The 22,800-nt window shown below is 41.9% G+C and overlaps 1 protein-coding gene across 1 annotated transcript in view; it reads left to right on the top strand.

The window, feature by feature from the left end:
* Positions 1-11,797: 11,797 nt before the first annotated feature.
* Positions 11,798-22,800, top strand: part of PHACTR2 (phosphatase and actin regulator 2) — a 124,536-nt gene continuing 113,533 nt past the window's right edge. Inside the window, exon 1 of the mRNA XM_068425151.1 lies at positions 11,798-11,935. Within this exon, the coding sequence (XP_068281252.1) occupies positions 11,923-11,935 (13 nt within the window). The 5' untranslated portion in view covers positions 11,798-11,922. The remainder of the gene's footprint in view (positions 11,936-22,800) is intronic.

Below are 22,800 nucleotides of genomic sequence, written 5' to 3'. Positions count from 1 at the left end.
AGGAAAAGTAATTAGCTGGATCTGTGTTATTGTTTCCATGTAGGGCTTCCCAGAGCAAGCCATGGTCATGCTGGCAGAGCTGCAGCAGAGCACCCCGCTGCACAGTGGAGGAGCTGAGCTTGCCACATGGGCCCAGGGCACCTACACTGGTGGATGACCTTGGCTCTTTGGGAGGGTGTTTTGCAAATCAGTGTTGCTTGACAGTGTTCTGGTCTCAGTTTGGTGTTTTGTAACAAAAGGTGAAGACCAATTACACTAAAATTTATCCCAGGAAGGTTCCAGAATGAGTTATGTTGAAAGATTGGCAAGTGCTTAGAAGACAATAAAGTCAATAACTAAATGAGAGAAAATGTGTGGTAAATCAGTTTGATTTTCTACTTTTGGAGGGCTAAGTTGCCTAGTGAAGGAAGACACTAGATGTATCTTGAGTTGATGTATCTTGACATCAAAAAGTAGTGATAGGATGAGGAGGAACAGTTTTCAACTAAAAGAGGGTAGATTTAGGTTAGATATTAGGAAGAAATTCTTTACTGTGGGGGTGGTGAGACACTGGAACAGGTTGCCCAGAGAAGTTGTGGATGCCCCCTCCCTGGAAGTATTTAAGGCCAGATTGGATGGGGCTTTGAGCAACCTGGTCTAGTGGAAAGGTGTCCCTGCCCATGGCAGGTGGGTTGGAACTAGATGATCTTTAAGGTCTCTTCCAACCCAAACCATTCTATGATTCTATGAAAAGGTTTTGAGACTGTTCCACAGGACTGTGTCTCAGATATAAGCTAAGGAAAGATGGCCTAGATGTAACCTCCATGAAGTGGGTGTACAACAGTTTGATAAATTGCTCTGAAAAATATTTATCAGTGGGTTTCCGTGAGACTAAAAGGGCATCTCAAGCGGGATCTTGCAGGAGGCAGTCCCTGGCCCAGTTCTACTCGATACTTCAGTTTTGATTTGAGTGTAGGATTACAGAATACCCTTGCAAAATTTGCAACTATTACCAAGCCAGGAAAGTTGCAAGCACTTGGGAGGACAGCTTGGGGTGTCAAAATAGTCTTCACAAATTCAAGCTTTCTGTCAATTGTCATACTCCTCCTTTGGTCTGGTTTTCATAAAACCACAGCCCACAAAGAAAGAATTATTGAAATCCAGGCAAAATTCCAAAGCACTTGAGAGGTTAATCACTGTCAAGTAATTTATGCCCAGTGCTAAGGTTTTGTAAGGATTTAAAATAAAGATGTTTGAAAAAATGCTTTGGAGAAATGCTGAAGCTACCACATAGAAACAAACCATTTCAAGTTTTCACCAAAATGCTTGGAGTCTGCGGGTTGTTAGACTCAAAGATTGCGGCCTGAGAGGGCAAGTAGAGAGCAGAAGGTTTGCAAGGTTAAGGCTGTATATGATGGTGCCATATACCCACACTGCTAAACTGAAAGGAAATTAGAGGAAGGGAATTATCGAAAGACAGTATGCCTGTGCTTGAAGACCAAGACGGAAAATGGGGAATAAAAGAGGAAACAATCTTCATTGTAATCCCATTGTCCATGCTGACCACAGTGACAAAAGAAAAAGATACCAGCAGTGAAATAATTAGCTATTTCAAATTCATTACATTTTAATAATTCAAACACTATTAATAATGCAGGTAAAAAGAATATTGCAAATATATTTCTGTCAGAGCTCTTCTATAATATTCTGTTCCTCATTGAAGCAAAGCAGCTTATACTTCGCACCACCCTGCAAAGTAAAGAGAAGTGCAACATAGCTCTAAAATACCTAACTGCTTTTTGTGACAGCTTTAATGAGCTTTTTCATAGTGGTCTCAAGAGGGCAGCTTTCTCTGCATTTCTAAATATGCTCTCTGGGCAAATTCAAGCAGCATGTTCCTGATGAAATTTTGTTATTTTGAGAAATAAACGAAGCAGGATACATCATTTCCCCTCCTACACCTTTGTTGATGCTTTAATATAAAGACCTGTGTTCAGAAGTTAATTACAGCATCCTAGATTGCACACCAAATAAGCACTGCAGCTGCAAGTGGGTGCTATTGTAAAGGGAAAAGAAAAGGAATGATGCCATAAAAATGTCAGTTTGGAGTTCTTTTTATGTCTGATTACCACCCCAGGAAAACAGTGCTGACTTGTTTGCCACAAAAGAGATTAAACTGCCTTGCATGACACCCTGGGAATGGATGCCCAAGTGAAAGGCATGTTACAATACACAGAGTATTTTGAGTAATAGCTAAGGAAGGAAAGAAATATCACAAACCAACTTGTCATGTGTATTTGGCCCCTCTTTGAATTTTTACTCAATCTTATATGAGATTTCACTTAAGGGGAGAAATTGGTAATAGAAACAGGAATGTCTCTGATTTCTTCATCTGTTTGTACACCAAGTTCTGTTTCCCTTAACACAGCAGGAGTCAAACAAGAGGGCATAATTTCATTGCCCGTGGCTCAGTCTTTTTCAGCTGGTGTTTGATCCTTAGATTTTTCTTGGGATGTTTTTCCAGAATTTCCCTGTCTTCATTGTTGCCCCCTCAGTCAAATTCTCTGGTCTTTCTGCCCTTCTTCCCCAGACATGCATGCTTCTGAGCAAAGCATCCAAGCAATTTGAACCAGATTTATAACATGTTGTTGAGTTCATCATAACACACCTCTCAGCAGTGGAAGTTTTTATGTTGCATTAACAGTATTTTACCCTCTGGCTCTGTGCTGGAGTGGAGCACTGTTAGAGTTTTGACTCAGAATAAAAAGTTTGGGCTGCTGAATTACGAGCATTATTACCTGAAATGACTCTGGGGTTTCATTTTTCGTCTGCTATACTGGCCAGCTGTGGTCTAATGAAAGTACAACCTATGGTGACACTGTTGCATCCTGAGCTGGAAAATATTTACCTTGTCTGTTCATTCAGCAGAAACGAACTCTCTCTAATGCATATTTTCCCAACACCTGCATATGGCACATGTCCAGCTTGCCAATTTGTCTGATGTGCTTTGCTGATACCAGTTCGGCTCCGTGTTGGTCACACACATTTTGTACTAAGTTCTGGCAAACATATTCATTCTCAAATCACAATCAAAATAACTAGTGCTGCTAACTAGCCTCTTTCAGGGCAAATATATATTTTATAAGAATTAAAATATACCTGTCCTTTCATTACCTTTGAGGTTCATTTGAACGTCTGTTTTGTTGCTGGTTTTAGAAAGTCATCAAGCTGTACAAGGTAAAGTGATCCTTTATGTGGTACCTAAAGCAGTTAAGGACAAGCGTTGAGCAGAAGTCAAAGAGAGCACAGACGTTCATGTGACTGACAAGGGTACTGAGAGTTAAATTACACATACACCAACAGATAATCAATTCACCACACGTTCTGCACTTGAGAAGTGAAGTCAATCTCTGACTATTAGTCATTAAGAAGAAATATCCTTTGGTGCCAGTATGAAGCACCTTGTACTGGCAGCATCTGGAACTGTGATTCTAATCTAGCTGGATCCCTTGAGCAGGTTGATCAAGCAGAGGAAGTTCTCATTCATAAATATCTCACTTTGAATCAGAAAACAGCAAGTGAAGAAGACATGGGGAAAAAGGTGAGTGTTTTGATTCAGGGATCTGTGCTGCCACAACATAGATGGACCCATTAGCTTGAGCTCCTGCCCATGAAGGAGGAAAGTGATCTTTGCAACTCCATGGAAACTCAGGGGCTGAAGTAGTAGTAATCCTGGGCTTGAAGAGGTGAGACGTAATTCCATCAGACCTCGTGCAGATACCAATTGCTTATATGGATACCGTAACTTGGACTATATGTTGGTAAAGTGAATCCCTTCTATGTGGAACTGAAGTTGCAATTAAGTGAGAAGGGAGTCCCAGTACAGTAATATAGAGAGTAAATTTATATATAAATATAGCTAAATAGGTATTTTTAAAACTCATTTGGAAGAACACACTCAAGCAGTGTCCTTTGCTTAAGTTAGGTTCTCCTGCCATTCTCCTTTCCAAATATTGCAGAACACCTGGCAGCACCTAACAGTGCTCCTTTATTTAATGGTAACTTCTGGCTGATGGATTTTACTTTTTTAATGAGCAGTATGGAGTGCAAAAGCAACACAGGTTAGCAGCGAGATCTATGTGATAACTAGCAGGACCTCAGCGGAAGAGATAGTAAGGTAACAAGCTGAAGTTATACCTCTCTGTAGTGGATCTTGTCAAGTGTCTCTTCTGGTTGTTTCTAATTTATGTCTGCTCAGATTTCTGTCTCATTAATCAAGTTACAAAAGACTAACCTCTAAGAGTCAGTCAAGTTTGTCTGGCTAAATGTAGAGTGCATAATGTACAATGCGTGACTTGACAGCCTTCAGATTCTGAAAGACTTCTTTTTCTTTCTCAGTATTTATTTGATCATTTTCCTATGGGTGGCATTTGACATTTAAGTGATAATTGTCTAGCTCTCACTTGCCTAAATTTCACTTCAACTGGGAGAGAGGGATTAAGACAAATGGTGATAAATATCTCAAATGCACTCTTCTATTCCATTGCTTAAGTCTTTCTTCATGTATTTTTACTCATACTACTGAAAACAAACTGGCGTGCCCAGAATCTTCCCTATCCTTAACATAAGCCTGACCACATGTTTTATGTCCAGAGATGAAGTCCTGGCCCCACTGAAGTGAAAGTTTTGCTGTTGGCTTCACTGTGAGTGGGATGTCACCTCAGATCCTCAGACCAGGACATGTTGTCTTTCCTTGGTTTTCCTTCACTGAATTATTTGTTAGCAGATTTGAAGGCAAAACAGAAGAAGAGCTATGTTTATACCTCTCAGCGAGGTTAAATTCCCTCTCTTTTTACTGTACATAAGATTACAAGAGAGAAATCTGCAGAACACACAAGAGAAAAAGTGGTGGGCAGAAGGTAAGAATAAGGTCCCAAGATAAGGAGCAGGGTAAAATGTTTTGTGAATCTGTTATATGCAGTCATTAAGGCACGATAAAAGTCTGGTGTTTCATATCAGCAAGGATAATGAAGACTGGCCTTTTTACAGAGATTCATAGCACTAATGCCAGAGGGGTTATTAGTTCTGAATTGTGCGATACAAGCCCTTAAATTACTCTCATTTACCCTTTTGTTGAGCTCAGTAACTTACGTTTGATTGTTGTCATCCAGAAAGACATCCAGTTCTGATGTGATGACCTCCAGAGACAGAAAATCCACTGATAGCCTTGGTAGCGTAATCACATTTGCTGTTGCAATAGATATTTGTTTCTATTTGAAACTGCCTGTTCTCAGTTTTCAACCATTGTTTCTTACTGTAACTTTCTTTGCCAGCCTAAAAGGCCTTTTGTTTTACTTGCTGCCTTGTCCTTTATGATTCAAAATATGTGTTTACTTTTTACATTGCAATAGAAGGCTGAAGCATTTTTGCTCGTATTAGCCATCCTCCTCGAGTTGAACACTGAGAGCGAGGTGTTTCTGCACCAGCCACAATATGACTGAGCCAGAGACAAACGGGGATCCAAAACGGGCTGTCCTTGTACCCAGAGCTTCAGTTCTGCCTCTTTATAGAAAAATCTGTTGAAATACAAATACTGCATCTAGCCAAATATCGTGATGGTTTCAGAACATTCAAAGATGTTCACAGATTTTCAAAGCCAGAACATTTTATAAGCAGGCTTTGTAATTGTCTAGCCCAGGTATGGGAAACCTGCAGCCCATAAAATGGGGTTTGAGTCTGGGACTTTATTTCATAATGTACATATGGATACAAATTTTCTATTCCTTTTTATCAGATAATACTGAGGATTATATCAGCCTGCCACCTTACAATTACACTCAATAGTCTTATTTTGCCCTGATTTGCCCTATTTCTTGTGCTTGATTTAGCCTGGCACTCTGGATAGCAAAGGCCATGCTCTGAGGTAAGGTTTTGGTTGGAGCTCATCTCTGTTTCCATAGGAATAGTAACTCATTTCAATGCACTTGTTTGTGATATTTAAAGAGAAAAGGAGAGAGGTTATTTCAGTTTGCTTGACGGAATTCATTTATGTGAGCAATATGTTACATTAATGCTTGAACATCCATGCCAGGGACTGTAAATGGCTGTCCAGGTCTGGTAGCCTTTCTCCCAGAAGAACACTTAGACCATTTCCTATGACAGAGAGGAAAACATCTCTTTTGCACTACCTAATCCCTATGGTAGGCTACCAAATGACTACCTAATCCATTTGTTAGCCATTTGCTTTTTTCAAGTCATTTCCAATTTTGAGAGACTGTGAAAAGCAAACAGAAGGGCACGTTTTGTTTCTGAGGACAAACATTTGACTGTTCAGTGGAAAAATGTGTGGCAGTTTCAGATCCATACCCCTTCCCTCTCTTCCAGTCCCACTCGGGTCTGGTACATGACAGGAACTGAGAGTTTACCTTCCAGTAAAAGAAGAACAAGGAGGACTAACCACAGCCCATGAGAGAGAGAGACGAGGGAAGAAGGGGAAGCAGTACAGAAGTAATGGCTGTGTAAGAGAAAGGAGAGAGCACGGATGAGTCTGAGACTTAAGGCATTTTAAGCAGCATGTCAATTAGACCTGACTCTGAGTAGATTTAATTGTCCTCTGAAGGCAGCCAGCCTGCCAATAGTTCTGAGCTGGTTTAAATAGTAGTAAAAATGCTTGAAGCCATTCGATGTCTTGTTTCTGAGGCTCCCATTGCCACCTGTGCAGCTGTGCTCATGGTGGCACCAGCAGATATTTCATATATATTTACTTTTGGTCATGTCAGGGTATGGCATAAATCATTCAAGCACCTCTAAGTCCAAGAAGTCCTTTACGGATTTCCAGGGCTAGGTAGGCAGTTAGGCATGTCCCTGCTTTACCCTCCCGCTGCCTCTGTGCCTCCTCTCTCTCAGCCTTGTCACTCTCTCTGCACTATACTCAACACATGCCCAGCCCCTTCCTGCTCCCTCTGAAAACCCATCTGTGCTGTGAAACTCCCCACCTACAACGACCACACGTTGCTAGTTGGATCCCACTCTCTTCGTGTTTTCTATCAGTTTAAATCTGTTGACTTCAGTGGTGTTGCTTCTCCGCTTGCAGCTTTCGGCAAGTCAAAACCTCTGCATCTGGCTGGGCTGTTCAAGGATAAAGTCTTGCCAGGGAACAAAAGGCTCCTGTTGTTTCCTCAGCAAAATAAAGTATCCTCTGCACTTATAGAGGTATATTAACAGTATTTCCAGATTGAACCATAGCTTCTTCCCAGGCAAAGAGCATCTTTGTTACTGTCTTGCTCTCAAACTCTTCTGCCTCTGTGAGGTGGGGAGAAGGCGTTTGGCAAAACCTTCTCCTGGTTATACTGGGAATTGCTGCTGAGGCTTAGGGAAGGCTTCTGCTAGAGGTCAATCCTGCCATATGCTGAACCCTCAGCCCTATCCCACGGAAACCTAATTCCATGCATACAGTTCAGGACTTCCTCAAGAGGCTTTCCCTTTTGCCTAGCAATTTTCAAGAGTGTGCCAGAGGAGAGATGGTTTTCATATACCTAAAGCCTGAAGAATGTGCATCTAACAACTTTGTATTTATAGAGGTGTTACTAATCAAGGATTTTGGTGCATTTTGTGAAGCATCCTTTTGCAGTAAGTGGCGATCTTCATTACTGATTGAAAAATAAGGATTTGTCTGTAGCAGAGCCCAGATCTTTTGCTTCCATTCCTGTGCCTTCAAAGTGTCCTTCCCTCCCTCCCTGTGAAACCACCCCACCACTGGTGGAGAGAAGTGTACTTTACAGAAGGAAACATCTTCTGGAGGGCCACAGATCCCTTGTACTCAGCACAGTTGTTGCCCTGGGACTTGGTGGATACTTAGAAGAATTGCATGAAGCTGTGTATTTAGAGTGTTGGCGTTGACTATACAAACCCACAGCATCTAAAAACAAGTACAGCTTCTCCCAGAGACACCTGCATGATGGTTTCTGTGTGGGAAGAAACAGACACAGTGAAAGGGAAGCGAAACATTTTACCCAAAACGGCATCTTACGGAGTCAGATCTTTGCAGTGACAAATCTGCACTGAGCCGAGCCAGATTTCACATTTTCTAAATGTGTTCTTAGGCGTCTTTGTCATGATTGGAAACGCCACAGCTGAAGCCGTACATCAGTTCTGCGGGGTTGTCAACTCAAAGTGGTTTTGAAGGCTGGGCACTGAGGTCCCTGTTTACTCTGCTTTCTGTATTGCTTCTTACCTGAGCAGATTGCTGTGCCTCTGTGAATCCTCATCGATTTTCCCAGGAGTGAAATGTCATTACTGCAGCAGGCTATGTACATCAGGTACATTGAAGAACAGGATCGTTAGGGTTCTGTGTCATTAGTGGTGCTTCTAATGTACCCCATAATGCTTTCAGGAGGTGACACTGATTATCTGAGTTAGCTGCTTCATCGGCTCTTAACACTGTACCACCGGGGTCTTGCACAACCTCCAGTGTGTTTATCCTCACACAGCTGAGGAGTGGGGAGTGAGCATGGTACAAGCCATTGCTGTAGGAGGTCAGATATTGGAGGAGCTCACACAAAATCGTTCAGGATGTCTGTGGCTGAACAGAGAATTGAACCCAGGTCTTAAGCGCCTATGACCAAAATGAACTGTGAGCCAAGACCACCTCATAGCTGAAGAAAAATGGGATACAGGTTGATGAAGTATGAGATTTTGGGAAGGGGAACAGAGAGCTTTGGACCTGTGCAGACCTGATCTTCTCAGTCCTTACCCAAAATTGTCCTTAAACAGACTGAGGTATTTTGGTGTCATGTAACTATTGATCGTGATGGGGTTGGCTCTGTACTTACAAATTAAATAGGTTTATGCCTGGAATATATGTATATTTAACTTTTAAATAATAATTGCAGCCAACTGTTCAATCCCACCTAATACCCATATCTTTATTTTGCCCATGGGCAGTCAGGGAGACATTGCTTTAGTCCTGTAATAATGGCATCTGATCATATATGTTTGTTAATTTCTGTGCAGTAATCTAATTACCTACAAGAAAAAAATAAGTCATGTATTTTGTAAAGTTTTCTTTTTTTGGAAGGTTCCTACTGAGATATTTTCTATTCAAATGGAAGAGATTTAGGTCATATTTTAAGTTTCCATTTATAGTTAGCTTTCAAGAGTTAATAAATGGTTTCCTGTCACACAGCCCTGATGAAGCACCCAAACTCAATGCTTATGAAGCTGTTGTAATTGGTACTTCCCATACTCTAGTTAGCACCTTACAATCCTGATCCTCAGCTGACTGGAGGCTGTGACTATATGGGAATTGCATGTCAGGGTGGGACCTGGGTACACATTACCATCTTCCAGAGCTTCTCTGGAAGGAAACTTGTGCATGCGGGCAGGATGGGAGCTGTGGTATGCTCCCGTAGGTCTTCTCATCTGCTTGGTTGGAGGACCAGCACCCTGAAGGAAATAGTCACCATCTGGAGCCCTTCATTGCTCTGAGGTCTAAGTAGGTGCAGCTTTGCACCTTCTCTTGGGCTCTTTGGCACAGGCTGTTGTCCACCTGTATCCCCAGCCACCAAGCTCTGTACTGGTTTCCTATAGCTGCAGCATTGCCTGGTGGCTGCTCAGGTGCATAGCTCCCTATCCCAGCCCAAGTGAAACTCAAAGCAAACAGATTGGTTTCAAACACAATCTCTCTTAGCTTTAATCAGCACAAGACATTTGCTTACTTGATAGGATTTAAGATATGCATATGCCCTTCTGCCCTGTGGTGGTTTTGTCACCATCCCTCAGTGTTGTTTGGGCTGAGACAGCTGTAGGTTTTGCAGCTCTGCAGAGCCCAATCTCCAAACCAGGGATTCTCTTCCTTTTATGTAGGCAGTTTGCATTTCCTTTGGTTGGCTCCATAGTTAAGCAGTAGCATCCTGGCACAAAGGCACAATCCTCTGCTTTTTTCTCCTGGGCAGTCTGCTGGTGCTGCAGTACATCCCCCAGCTCTCTCCAGGACCTGAGGGACTTTGAAGACCCACCAAGAGTTCTCGCTTTCTCTCCTTTTCTCCAGGAACCCAGCACTCTCCAGGCAGATACCTCCCACAGAGAAGTTAGAGAAAACTGGTTACATCTATCAGGTGGCCATCTCACGGCCTCCAGTTTAGTGCTCCTATGCAACTAGATTTCATCAGATGTACATTAACCAATTACCTAAATGGGCATATTAATCAATTAGCATTAACTGATACAGAATCTAGCAGATTAGTAAGCTCCTTATTGGTAATTTGTATTGGTATGGTTGTAGCTATCTGTGATGTACTAATGCAACATGCTTATGATAACTTCTATTTTTTATAAGCTCTTTATAAGACACATATAAATAGAAGCTTAATATGAAGTGTGACAGATTTTTAATCTTTAGTGTCTCCTTAGCCCTCCAAGCGCTTCCTTTCTGGAAATACAGAATATATCCAGTATGCCCTAGATAGTCTCCATTCTTGCTGCTGACTTTGGCTCTCGGCCATTGATTCTCCTCACTTCTTAATCAGTGTAAATAGATCAGTGCTGCAACTGTCTTTTTATTTAACATTTTAAAAGGACAAATAAGATCAAAGGGGCAGTGAAGGGGTGATGAATGGAAAACACATTTTGTTGCTCATGTGATGCTGTGAGGCTGAGGGGGGTTCATGTCAATATAATACAGACACAAAAATCTGTATTTTTTTCCATTGCAATAAAGAGGATTGGAGTAGCTGAGTGAATTATTTAAAAGAAGGGAAAAAATACTGAGAAGACACTGTGTGGCATTTATGTAGTGCCAGTACTTTGTGACATTGTCTTTCACCAAAGGCAGTGTTTGTAATGGTCTCCCTTTCACCACTGGGCAAGCACTATGGCACAAAATGCCTTGTTTAGGTTACACAGCAAATCAGTGCCAAAATGGGGGATGGAACACAAATTTCCTAGTACCCTCCATGTACTGCTGCTGTTCACCTTCTGCTGCCAGGGGAGAGATTGAAAATAAGATATTTTTTCATTTATAAGGAGGAAACTCTAGAAGTGTAGGGAAGGGAAATGTTTAGGGTTCTATACTGGTTTTGTTTGTTTGTTTACTTCTAGGGGGGAAAAGCCTGTGCCTCAGAGACTCAGGTGGTATGGAAAATTTAGAAGTAATACATGTTTATCTCAGCATATGTCATTCATATTTTGTTGAGTCTAATCCCTCCAGCATTCAGTGTGTTTTTACTTTGACTTTAAAAGAAGTAAAGCCCTGTACTAACTTTTCACCCTTTCCTTACATTCAGCTATGAATAGTATAATAATTAATGTCTCCAGGCAATTAATATATTGACGTTCATTTGCAGATAAGCACATCTATTGTGTTTCTCAAAAACCATAGGGAACATCAGGTGCAGAACTTGTAGGATTTAAAGCACAGGCGAAGCTAATGGCTGCAAATTGTAATCTAATCTAACACTTTCTCAGCCATAGATTCCTCCCCCTTTTTTTTCTCCTTAAAACTTTTGCTGTTGCATCACTGATAAATCACAGCCCTTTGCTCTGTAACATATCCCTTTTTTGTTCAAAGTTTTGCCTTCCTACCCATTAAACCTTTCCCCATTAGCATTACTTTTACTTTTCAGAAAGGTACATTCAATACTATAGGCTTTGAGTTCTTTTGTTTTCCCCCTGAAGAGGTAAAACCCTGGGGGATTTAAGTATCTATTTGATAGGCTCGCACAATCTTAATCAGCCTATAATAGAGCTAGTGGCTGTTTGTCATCCTTGGAGATATAAATTTCCTGGTGATGTCTACTGCAGTCAGTGCATGAAGTATGCTCCGACTGCCAGCAAGGTCTAATAACCAGGAGAAGGGCAGCCAGCTTCATTAGCGAGAGCGAGACGGAGACCGTACCGGCTGCTTTTCTGGGGAACTCTGCTTTTTTTGAATACTGAGGGGGGAAAATGGATAATGCTGGTAAGTGAAACAAAACAGATCTTCATTCTTAGCAGAGCTATGGGGTTCGTTTGTATCCTGTCTCACTTGCTGCAGGAGATGTGTTTCTTTAGCCTTTGCGGCTTCTTCCTTTTCAGTGTCCTTTATTAAAGTAAATTTCTATGTGTAAAATGTGACACACTTAAGTTGTTAACCCTTTAACAGTCTGTTTTTTCTGGTTTAAGTCTGTGTTTCCTGGAAATGTGAACCTGAACTATAATGTAGGATCTGCCTTTTTAAGATTTTCAGTGTTATTTCGGAAGCTATATGCAGGAAATGTGGCAGGAAGGGAAAATGCATGTACTTCAGTAGGAAAATATCTCTCACAGATTGCAATAGGTGCAGATAGGGAACTAATAAAACTAATGAAATGTAGGTAATGCGTCTCTCTCATATGTCTTATTTTAAGCTGTTTCTATTTTCTCCTTATAATGCCTTGCTCTCTTTTATATTTAGTACATAAAATATTGAATATATCTGCACTTTTGATTGTTTTCTTTGATGTTCCAATCTTAGATCATGCATTTTCATGCCAAATAATGCACTTCATGGTTTCTAAGGAGGCGCACACAATACCAATGTTGCATCTGTGATGAAATGCATTATTTGCATTTCCCTTGTGCTTTACCTTGTAGCACTAAGCAGAGCAAAAAGAGAGCTCTTTGGGATGGATGTTGCTTTGATTGCTGTAAAACTTGAACATGTCTGATTTATTGGTATTAGTACAATACATACTAAGACACCGAATCTGCAGTAGATTCAGTGCCCTTTGAAACCTGCTCAAATAATCAGATTTTTCTAATGTTGACCTGAAAAGTGATGATCACCTCTACAAGGTGTGAAAAAATTATTCTACAGTAGATTTCAGAGGTGATACTATATGTGTAGATTATTTTTGTGGGAGTTTTTTGTTTGTTTGTTTGTTTTTAGTAATAATAGCAAAACTCTTGCTTATGTCAGCTAAGCTGTTCAGGTGAATCTCATCTTGAGTATATTGCTGTTGAATTCTGTGACAAGCAGATTAAAGAGTCTTGCTGCTTTTATTTCTATAAAGTCTAAGATTAAAGAAAAGGATTTTTTTCCAGAAATTAAAAGGCTGGCATCATGGAAAATTACATTGCCAGTACCTATGAACTTTAAAACTGACATGTTCCTAGTATAACATTCATGTTTGTAAAATAAATAAGATTAGGAATACTCTTCGCACTGGTGCTTTGGCCAGCTTTTAAGAAGCCTTATCATAATAAATGATAATGACGTGTGTTCGATATTCCATGACAAGGCAGAATTTTCTGGTCGGAGGCGAAGGAATCCTGTTCTCTGGCACAGAACGCCTGTGGGCAAGAGAGACCCTGGAAGGCAGAGCTGCTAATTCCTCCAGGTTTTTAAACTCCCCAGCATCAACAACTAATATTATTGAAGTCTTGACAGAGGTATCACTTTAATCCAGCTATAAGAATCTGTTCTGGAATGAGTCATATTTACGTTAAAGTCCAGTTTTGGGGGGATGAAGAGGAAAGCTAGTATCTGAAAGCCATAGAAACGGATTTTCCTCTATGTGTATATAATTTTTTTGCCTTAGGAAGATTCCAGTTTGGTTGCTATCTGTAAAATTTGGAAGTTAAAATAAGTAAGGCTTTGCTCTCTGCACAACTTTACCAACTACCCTTCCCTCTTATTACACCAGTTTGCTGAATAACTCCAGATATTTATTTTTTTTCATGCAGAAACAGTGTCCAATACTTTGCATTTTTTAGAAACAATATATACACATATGAAATTAGTTAAAATAAGCATTTTGGAAGGAGAATTAAAAACTAGTTGTAAAAAAAAAAAAAAACAAACCCCAAACCAACCTAACAGATGGAATTAAGCCTTAGTGAGGATGTCACGGCAGAGGGTAAGGCCATGCTCCACCTTCCACTGTGGTTACCAGTGAGCTTCTCGCTGCCTGCCATCAGCCTGGCCAAACCCGCAGCGAGCTTCAGCCCCACACGTGGCATGAGCACGCTCCCTTCTCCAGGCAGCTCTTCCAAGAGTGCAGCCGCTTCCACACTTTGAGTGATGTAGGGAATACATCCGTTTCCAAAAAGTCTGCAGGGAGCTGGGTAAACACAGCTGGGTATACAGAGGTATTTTTAGGGCTCTTAATCCCTAATTGCAACCAAATAGAGTTGGGTGCCAACGTGGGGACTGTGCAGCTGAATGCCTCTGTAGATGTGGCCCGTGCCCTCTGACTTCTACAGGGATACACCTTTGAAAACACACATGGTGTAATCCGGGCGCTTATGAGATCGAACAGAAAGGAGCGGATATTTGCAACCATAAAACTAACTGCCTAGTTAATTTGTTCTTCAGCAGTTCACCAACTGAAATGTAAACATGCTAATGTATACAAACTGGGTACCTGCCTGAATTCTTCCTAAAGAGATGCTATTTCTGGCAATACAGAACTGCAGAATATTAGCACAGCTGCGAGTTTCAGCCACCGAATGTTAGAAATAACAATTTGGTTATCAGTGTCAGTGAATCAGGCCTTTGTTATTAAATTCATCATGCTGCCAAAGAGACTTTCAAAGTCAGACCATGGATAACTGTTGGGCAAAACTCCATCTTCTGCTCTGCATAACAGAAATATCTCTGTAATTCATCACTCATCTTCGGTGCCATCATTAAAATAATTTTCTGGGCAAAACTGTTATTTAAAAAGATCAGTGTTGCTAATAGGTCACCTATGTGCACCCTTTAGCTGTTTTGGTCCGTGCTGTTCCATGGTTTTAAGAAACAATGTTTTCATTAAAAAAATCCTTTCCTTTAAATGTTAGGTTGCTTATATTTTTAATCTGTGTACTAAGACAGCTCCACATAATCGTTGTCTCGTGTGTTCTTTTAAAAGCCTTTCCTGGAACAACAATAAAATATTCATCCATCTGTGTATGGCACATCAGTTCTAATTGTATTTTTTTGCCTATTTTGGCCTCAGCTCTTTCTGGTGGGATGGCTGCAGGTATTCAGCTGCAAGACTGCCTGCCGCTACGGGCAGGGGAGGGCAGCCAGCAGCCCCCTGCCTGCCTCCACCGCCAGGTCCTGGCCTCCGGCTTTGCTGCACGCGCCTGCTTCGGGCCAGACACATCAAGCCTGGCGACAGCAATGATGTAATAAAACTGGCTTTGAAAAACCAAGGAAGGGCTGGAAATAACTCATGGGAAAGAAAGCGAATATAAAAGTAGCGAGAAACTTGCGGTAGCAGGAAGAGAGATGCTGCGGAAACAGGCGTGCTCCCAAGTGATGCTTTTGGGGGGGATTTCCTGTAAGAAGGAGTGAGATCAGCATCATCCCTTCCCCCAGAGCTCCTAGTCAGCCGTGTCCTGCCTGGGCAGGCGTCTCACCTTAAAGTGGACAAGCCTCACACACTCATTCATACCCAAGGAGTGTGCCAATGTGAAGTGCCAAAAGCTGCGGGGAGGGACCTCATGAGGGCGAATGGCACCGTAGCAAGGTGCCATGCTGTGCATACCATTCTAGTATTGAACAAAAATGGGAGGCCTTGTTTCATGTTTCTTGGGGATATATGTGACTTCTTTGCACTTGGAATATTATTTTAGCAGTAATGAGCTAGATGTGGTTAATTGTTACCCTGAATTATGTAGGCTTTATGGCTGTGGCTGCAGGCTATGCCTTCCAGTAAAGAATCTGTTTTAAAGGGATTGGAGGTCTTGCACGTTGAATATCCTGTCTCTGAGGAATATCCAGTAGCACACTGAACTTCATATTTGACCAGTAGTGAAACTCAGAGCTTTCCATTGAAGCAAGGCTGTCTAACCTGAGGCCTGAAATGTTGTTGGACAGGGTGAATAGCAAGTGTCAATTTAACCTTCTTCTGCATGATATCATGTGTGACAGGAAGGGCAAGAGACATAGGAAGCTGTTTGCTGACTGTAATTCCCTTGCTTTTGAAGTAACTGGTCATTTTTGTATTTCAGTAAGTCAATAGGACTTATTTAGCATCCTTTAAAAATAAGACTGCTGGGGTTGAATGCTGGTTAAGGATTTGACCTTATAGATACTTTGTAGTCTCTTACCTGAATTCGAGGGAAAGAGGGTGCATCTTTTTAAAATGTAGGGGAGAAAAACATTCAGGTAGTTAGAAGAGCAAGCTGGGAGGTGGGCTTCAGATTATGATCCTGGTTTTCTCATCAACTCACAGTGTTCAAAAACCTCTAATGTGGCCCAGCTGATCTGTGTGCAGAATTAGGCTAGATAACAATCTCAGTGTGTTGTAAGGTTCACTTGTTGCCCATAAAGGGCTCTGAAATCCTTTGGCCATCTAAGGCTTAAGCTTGGCTGAATTGTCCCTATCAATTTGGAAACCGATTGAAACAAAACCACTTGCAATGGAGACAGTGACAGCGTAACTGCGGGTTTGTCAGCCCTTGAGATGTGATGACAACTCCAAACTCCAGCAGCAAAATCAGTCGTGTTCTGCTGGCAGCTTCTGGTTTGATCTTTGGTGGTACCTTGCCCAAGTGACTTGTGTATGTGTTTTGGGGTTTTTCCTTCTCTTGTTCTCCCCAACAGTGGGAAGATGCTTTTGGGCAGGACAACAGCATCTCTTTTCTCTCCCCCTCACTCTTACGTATAAGTTCACTCATCGTCCTTGCAAAATGTGGCTAAGTGATGCCATGTTGACTTTTATTGGGTTCAAATGCCGTGTTCTATAGATCACGAAATGGTTTGCATATGGGCAATAAAATACAAAGCAGTAATCAACTCTTTTATACTACATTGTGTATTTTTATTTGTCTCCTATTTTCACACATGGCCTCAGTTGAAGCAGATGCTATAGTGTGTCACAAGTCACTGTCTGCTGGAAAGTTGAATTTCTTCTTGCTGTAATTTTAGAATAATACTCATGGCTTATGCCCCTTTACCCAGAAGCTGGAACAGTGTGCTTACAAAGCCATGATCCTGGAAAACATTTCTGTGAGGATTAAACTTCCTTGTGATGCTGCTGCTTCCAGTGTTATTTTCAAGTCTGTAAACATGTAGCCCGGAATAACTCTATTGGACCTCGCACTAGAAGTAACCAAATACCATGTAGGACTAAAACGATGGTGCATCTTCTAATGTAGTGATGGTCCACCCACCCTACTTCAAATGGTTCTTTTTAGCTAGAAATGCTGTGGTTGCACTGTGACACAAACTCATGATATTTTAAGCAACTATTCCAGTTGCTACAGTACTTCTTATAAAGGAGCACCATGAACTCCAGCTGGTTTGGAGAGACAGTATAATACAGATTTTATATTCTACTAAGTTCTGATTTTGTTTTGTGATAAAAGCTAGCAAGCATCAGACTGTCAGGTGCTGAGTTCATGCCTTATATTTACATCTGCCAGTTTTGTGGGTTTTTTGGCAAACTGCCCTCAGACCCCATCTGCACTCTGAATTATCACTGCCACCTATGGTGAAGAAGCAAGTGTTGTGCATGGAAGGAGAAATCCAAATTCATAGACTCAATAGAATCGTTTTGGCTGGAGAGGACCTTTAAGATCATAGAGTCCAACCGTTAACCTACCACTGCCAAGTCTACCACTAAACCATGTCCCTAAGCACCGCATCTACTGTGACTCCACCACTTCTCTGGGCGGCCTGTCCCAATGCTTGACAACCTTTTCAGTGAAGAAATTTTTCCTGATATCCAATCTAAACCTCCCCTGGCACAACTTGGGGCTGTTTCCTTTTGTCCTATCACTTGTTACTTGGGAGAAGAGACTGACACCCACCTCACTACAACCTCCTTTCAGGTAGTTGCAGAGAGCGATAAGGTCTCCCCTCAGCCTCCTTTTCTTCAGGCTAAACAACCCCAGTTCCCTCAGCCGCTCCTCATAAGACTTGTTCTCATAAGCTTCGTTGCCCTTCTTTGGACTCTCTCCAGCACCTCGATGTCTTTCTTGTAGTGAGGGGCTCAAAACTGAACACAGTATTCAAGGTGTGGCCTCACCAGTGCCGAGTGCAGGGGGACGATCACTTCCCTTGTCCTGCTGGCCACACTATTTCTGATACAGGCCAGGATGCTGTTGACCTTCTGGGCCACCTGGGCACACTGCTGGCAACAAGGAATTCAACAGGTATCACTTCCCCATACGCTTCTAGCAAGGACCAGACCATAGTTCCGTGAGCCAATCATTTTGACAGCATGAGGGAGCAGTCCAGAGCAGGAAAGGTTGTGTTAAGAGAGGCACCGGTGCAAATCACTCTGAGAAAAGCACCCTGCACTCCGGGGGCTTCAAACACCCCAAACTGAGTGGGCTGGAAGTGATCTACTAGGGGGAAAGCAAGATTGTATGACCAAAGAACAGGTGGCTGATAATAAGGATCTAGTCTGCTGCTGTTTAATCATCGTTCATTGTCTCTAACTGTGAGTCTTTTAGGAAATTTGATGCTTAATTATGGGTTGACTTGCAGGGGTATTGCTTTGGGCTCTAAAAGTAGACTGGATGGAATTTTACCAAAAAGTTGTTTGTTTTTTTTTTCCTGTGTCTCACTATTTAATCATTTTTTATATTTTCACATAAAACATTTATGAGACTTCTTCCAAAAGTATAATTGGAAAATATAAGTAGCTTAGGACTATAAGAATACCTAGCAACCTTCTCCCGGCAGGCAGAAGTGAATCCTGAGTAAAGCAGCTGATTTGCTCTCTAATCGCTCCTTCTGACAGGTAGGGCCTGGCAGCCCCTGGGTGAGCATGGGGGGGTCTCAGGGCCAAAGCGAGCAGCCCCCACTGGTGCCCTGTGGAGAGGCAGGGTGTTGGAGGAGATGGGTCACCCAGATTTGTTATCCCACACCCAAGAGGTCATGTATGCCTGGCTCTGGGCACAGCTCAGCACTAGAAGGGATGTCCCATTTGCTGTTGGAGAAGTAGCCATATTCATTTGAATAAAACTGCCACCTTTTTTGCAGGTACTGGGAGACAGAAGCTAATGTGGTTTGTACTGATACCAGTATAAAAACATCCTCTCCAAGGAGCCCCTGGGTGCAGTGGTACCAGCGGCAGGACTTCTTGGAGGGATCAGAAGTAGGGATGATGTTTATGGCTAGTTGCTTCCCTCCCAGAGGAAATAAACTCGACCCAGACTTGTCAGTGATGGGGTATCTGAGTTGCTGGGAACATATGGCTCAAACAACAGACCTGAGAGCAGAATTAGGTCCCTGATCACATTCAATTTTCAAATAAAGCAAAAGGCACAGGAGAAAATTAACTGGCCAGGGCCAAATATTTGCTTAATCTTAGTTTGCTCAGCACCACCGTTCCCGTAACGTAACAATCAAAAATGACTATGTTTGCATATTTTACAACATATTGTATGCTAAAATCCCTTTAGATGTATTTCTGAATAGCAGCAGGCTATTTGATAATGATAAAGACAATTCTATATCTCCATAGAGAGGCAGACACAGTGGGAAACAATCCCAGGAACAATCTTTTCATCCATGGCTTGACCATTGCTGGGAGCAGCCTTACACAATGCAATTCAAGCACAAATATGACAGCAGCTGGTGTTTCCACAGGAAACAAAGTTGTGATCGATTCCTCCCAGCTCCAGCTCCTGCTGACTCACGAGTCCCTTCTGTCTTTCTCACTGGGACTTGCGTCGGTCCAAAAAGCGAGGGGTATTTCGTTATGGAGGCTTGCATAGAAACTGTGTGGAGAGAGGAACTGAAAATATGGCGATCTCAAACCAGCAGAAAATGCATGTTGCTGGGAGCAGCTTATTGACATTTAGACCACAGGCTTTGCTACGGCCTTACTGGCGAAGGAAATGGTTTGTTGAAGTGGGAAGCCTAGGGAGTTCATGTGTGTATTTCAAAAACCAGCCTATATATTTTAGCTGCTTTGTTTGTAGCTGCAGTTGTTATATAAGTCTCCTTTTCTTCTCTTTTCTGTTTCTGTTTTTGTTGTTTAATATTATTAAAATAACTAACATGACGCATTATTCTGGTTTAATTTCAAGCGAAATTTGGCAGCTTCTAGCGGTGGGATAAGGTTTAATTGCTCTTGGCATTTTAAAAAGAAATGCAAATGACAAAGATATTAAACTGACAAATTATGACAGCTCACATAACACTTTTTTCAATGGATTTTTTCCATGCATTTTTTAATACCCAGAATAGTCAGCCTTAATACTATCATATTTACAATAAATCATTATTCTAATGGAGACATTCTGCTTTGTCAGGCAATACACAATCAGCAGTTTTCAATAAAGAATCTGAAAACTGTTTAACATTAATTCTGTGACACAAACATATAAGTGCCAGACAATTTAAAATTGGGGCCAATATGCTGTTCTTAAATTCAGATATTAAGAAATAATTAGAGCACAGTAAGGGCAGATTGCCAAACATAACTTTTAAATTCCCTGGTTTGTATCACTTAGCACAGTGATTGTATATTGTATGGCTTCTGTAAGGCATAAACATGCATTTCCTATACAGCAGCTTAAGGCTCTGAGAGATGCCCGCAAGAGGTCAAAGTGGCTGTTTACTTTGGCATGTGTGACTTCAAGAGGCATAAAGCATCACAGAATTTAGGAGCAAGGATGGCTTCGGAGTTAAAAATGGAAATGGCAATCAATGGACGAGTCCAGTTTTCCCACTTTTCCTACAAACCTCAGTGAGTTTTGTTTGTTTGTTTTCCTTCTTTGGCACCCCACAAAGGCCATGTCTTCTCTGTGTAACCAGCGCCGTGACAGAGGTCCTTGAGCTAGCTCTGAGCATGTTTATATGTTGTGGTGCCTTTTGCCCAGCAGGTATTAATCTGAACCAGTAAACAGTGTAGTCACATCAGTACTGGTGGCTGCACACAGGCTGGTTAGCTAGCTTGGGTTGGATGTGATGCAGTGTCTTACACCTGCATGGCATCCAGCTCGGGACACAGCTTTTCTACTTCTAGCTGAAGGAACTTTGAACATCGTGATGTTAATTGATGCAAACAGGCCTCAGAGCCCAACCCTGCCCACGGTTTTGGAGGTGCCACCATGCTGATGAATTACCTGCCTTATTGACAGAATCACAGAATCAGTCAGGTTGAAAGAGACCTCTGGGATCATCGAGTCCAACCATTGCTCTGACACCACCCTGTCAACTAGACCATGGCACTAAGTGCCATGTCCAGTCTTTTCTTAAACACATCCAGAGATGGTGACTCCACCACCTCCCTGGGCAGCCCGTTCCAATTTAGAAGCAGAAGGAGGTCACACAGTGCCATGTGAGGGCATCTTGGCAATTTCCGAGGTTAGTCTAGAAAGTGGGGAAAAATACTTTCTTACCTATGTGTGGGAAGTTCTGGGGCCAAATTAACTGTAATGAAGTCTTGAGCAAGATTTTGAGGTCCCTCAAAGTGAACCATTTGCTTTGCAACATCAGCAACATCTGAAGGTGATGATCATTACATTATATTATTTTATTGTACACCAGTTCAAAATAATCTAACATCTATTAATGCTCATTGTTTACCTCTGGATGTTGATTCTTCAACATGAATACTAGAGGAGATGGAGTAGCTGTACACATAGCTCTTCATTTTCACACACGTTTCTGTCACCACACTCTCAAATTCCTTAAGTGTTGTGTATATTCTTTAATACTGTAGTTTGGGAAACTTGTCTGCTAAGTAGAGTGGGCAGGTATCATATTGGCAAAGTAGATGTACTGCCTAGCATTGTTTAGAGTCTTATTTTGAAATGCTGAAGGAGGAAGAATAGCCAGTGTTATTTCCATCTTCCCACCCAAAAATGTTCCCTTCTCCCAGGGAGGAATAAGAAGGATTGTGGTGGGGTCCTCTCCCTCTTTCAGGTGGTAGCCTGCCTTGCTCTTTCTGCTGCACCGCAGGTGAAGAAGCTAATGATATGCTGCTGGAGTGAGGGGGCAGTTTGTATGGCTACTGTTTAAGAGCACTTTTCAGAGAGTAGTGGTTTTCTGCCTCATCAGTAATGCTGTGCGTGCATCAGTGAAGCCTGCTTCTCCCTGCAGTCTTGTTGCTTGTTGTGACAGAGAAACATGCTGTTAAATGTTGTCTACCTGATGCAATGGCTTGCTAATTCAGGGATGTGAAAGGCTCGGCTGAGGTAAAGATTGCCCTGAGATAAGTTCCCTCATCGCTGCTTGCAATCACAGCTAGATTTCCTTGTGTTTTTTTAATCTAAATTTGAAAACTTGAGGGCAAATTCAGCTTTATTAATCTCGTAGAGCAGATGGCTCCTGAGTGTTAAAGTTTGTGCACCTCTTCCAGATGCAGATAGGTTGTGCAGCCATTTCAGAGGACTACCCCTGGGGTGAACAAGGAAAAGGCAGAAGTTATCATCATTCCTATGATCAGCATTTAACCACACTTTTGTGGCATTGCTGCCTCTTGTCTGTGATGTCCTTTTCCTCTGCTCTGTCTTTAAGCTTTTTCCCCAGACCAATAAATGCTACCTCAAGTAGTAGATCAGACTGTTAATGGAGAAGAGGGTTGCCACCATTGTGAAAGACCGTTGATATGTGCTTGCCTGAAAAAGCAACACAAATAAACTCAGCACATTGAAGATGGAGCTGTGTGACCTCAGACTCTCCTTTTCTCTGCTTGTGGCACACCACACTTGGCTTTTGCACTTGTGCCTTCTTACAGCTTATCAGGAAGCACCTAAGCATCCATAGGATGCAAAAGTGGTGCTTCCCACAGCAAAGCATCTATTGCCTGCTATCATGTTGGATTGGTCCTGATAACTCCTGTTGTCCCCTTCCCTTTCACATTCCCAGGCTGGTCTGCATGCTCAGTGTGAACCTATATCACTGGGGTT

This window comes from Nyctibius grandis, chromosome 1, assembly GCF_013368605.1.
Source record: "Nyctibius grandis isolate bNycGra1 chromosome 1, bNycGra1.pri, whole genome shotgun sequence".
NCBI lineage: Eukaryota > Metazoa > Chordata > Aves > Nyctibiiformes > Nyctibiidae > Nyctibius > Nyctibius grandis.
Note: the sequence above shows the minus strand (reverse complement) of the source record. Positions and strands in the feature narration are given on the sequence as shown.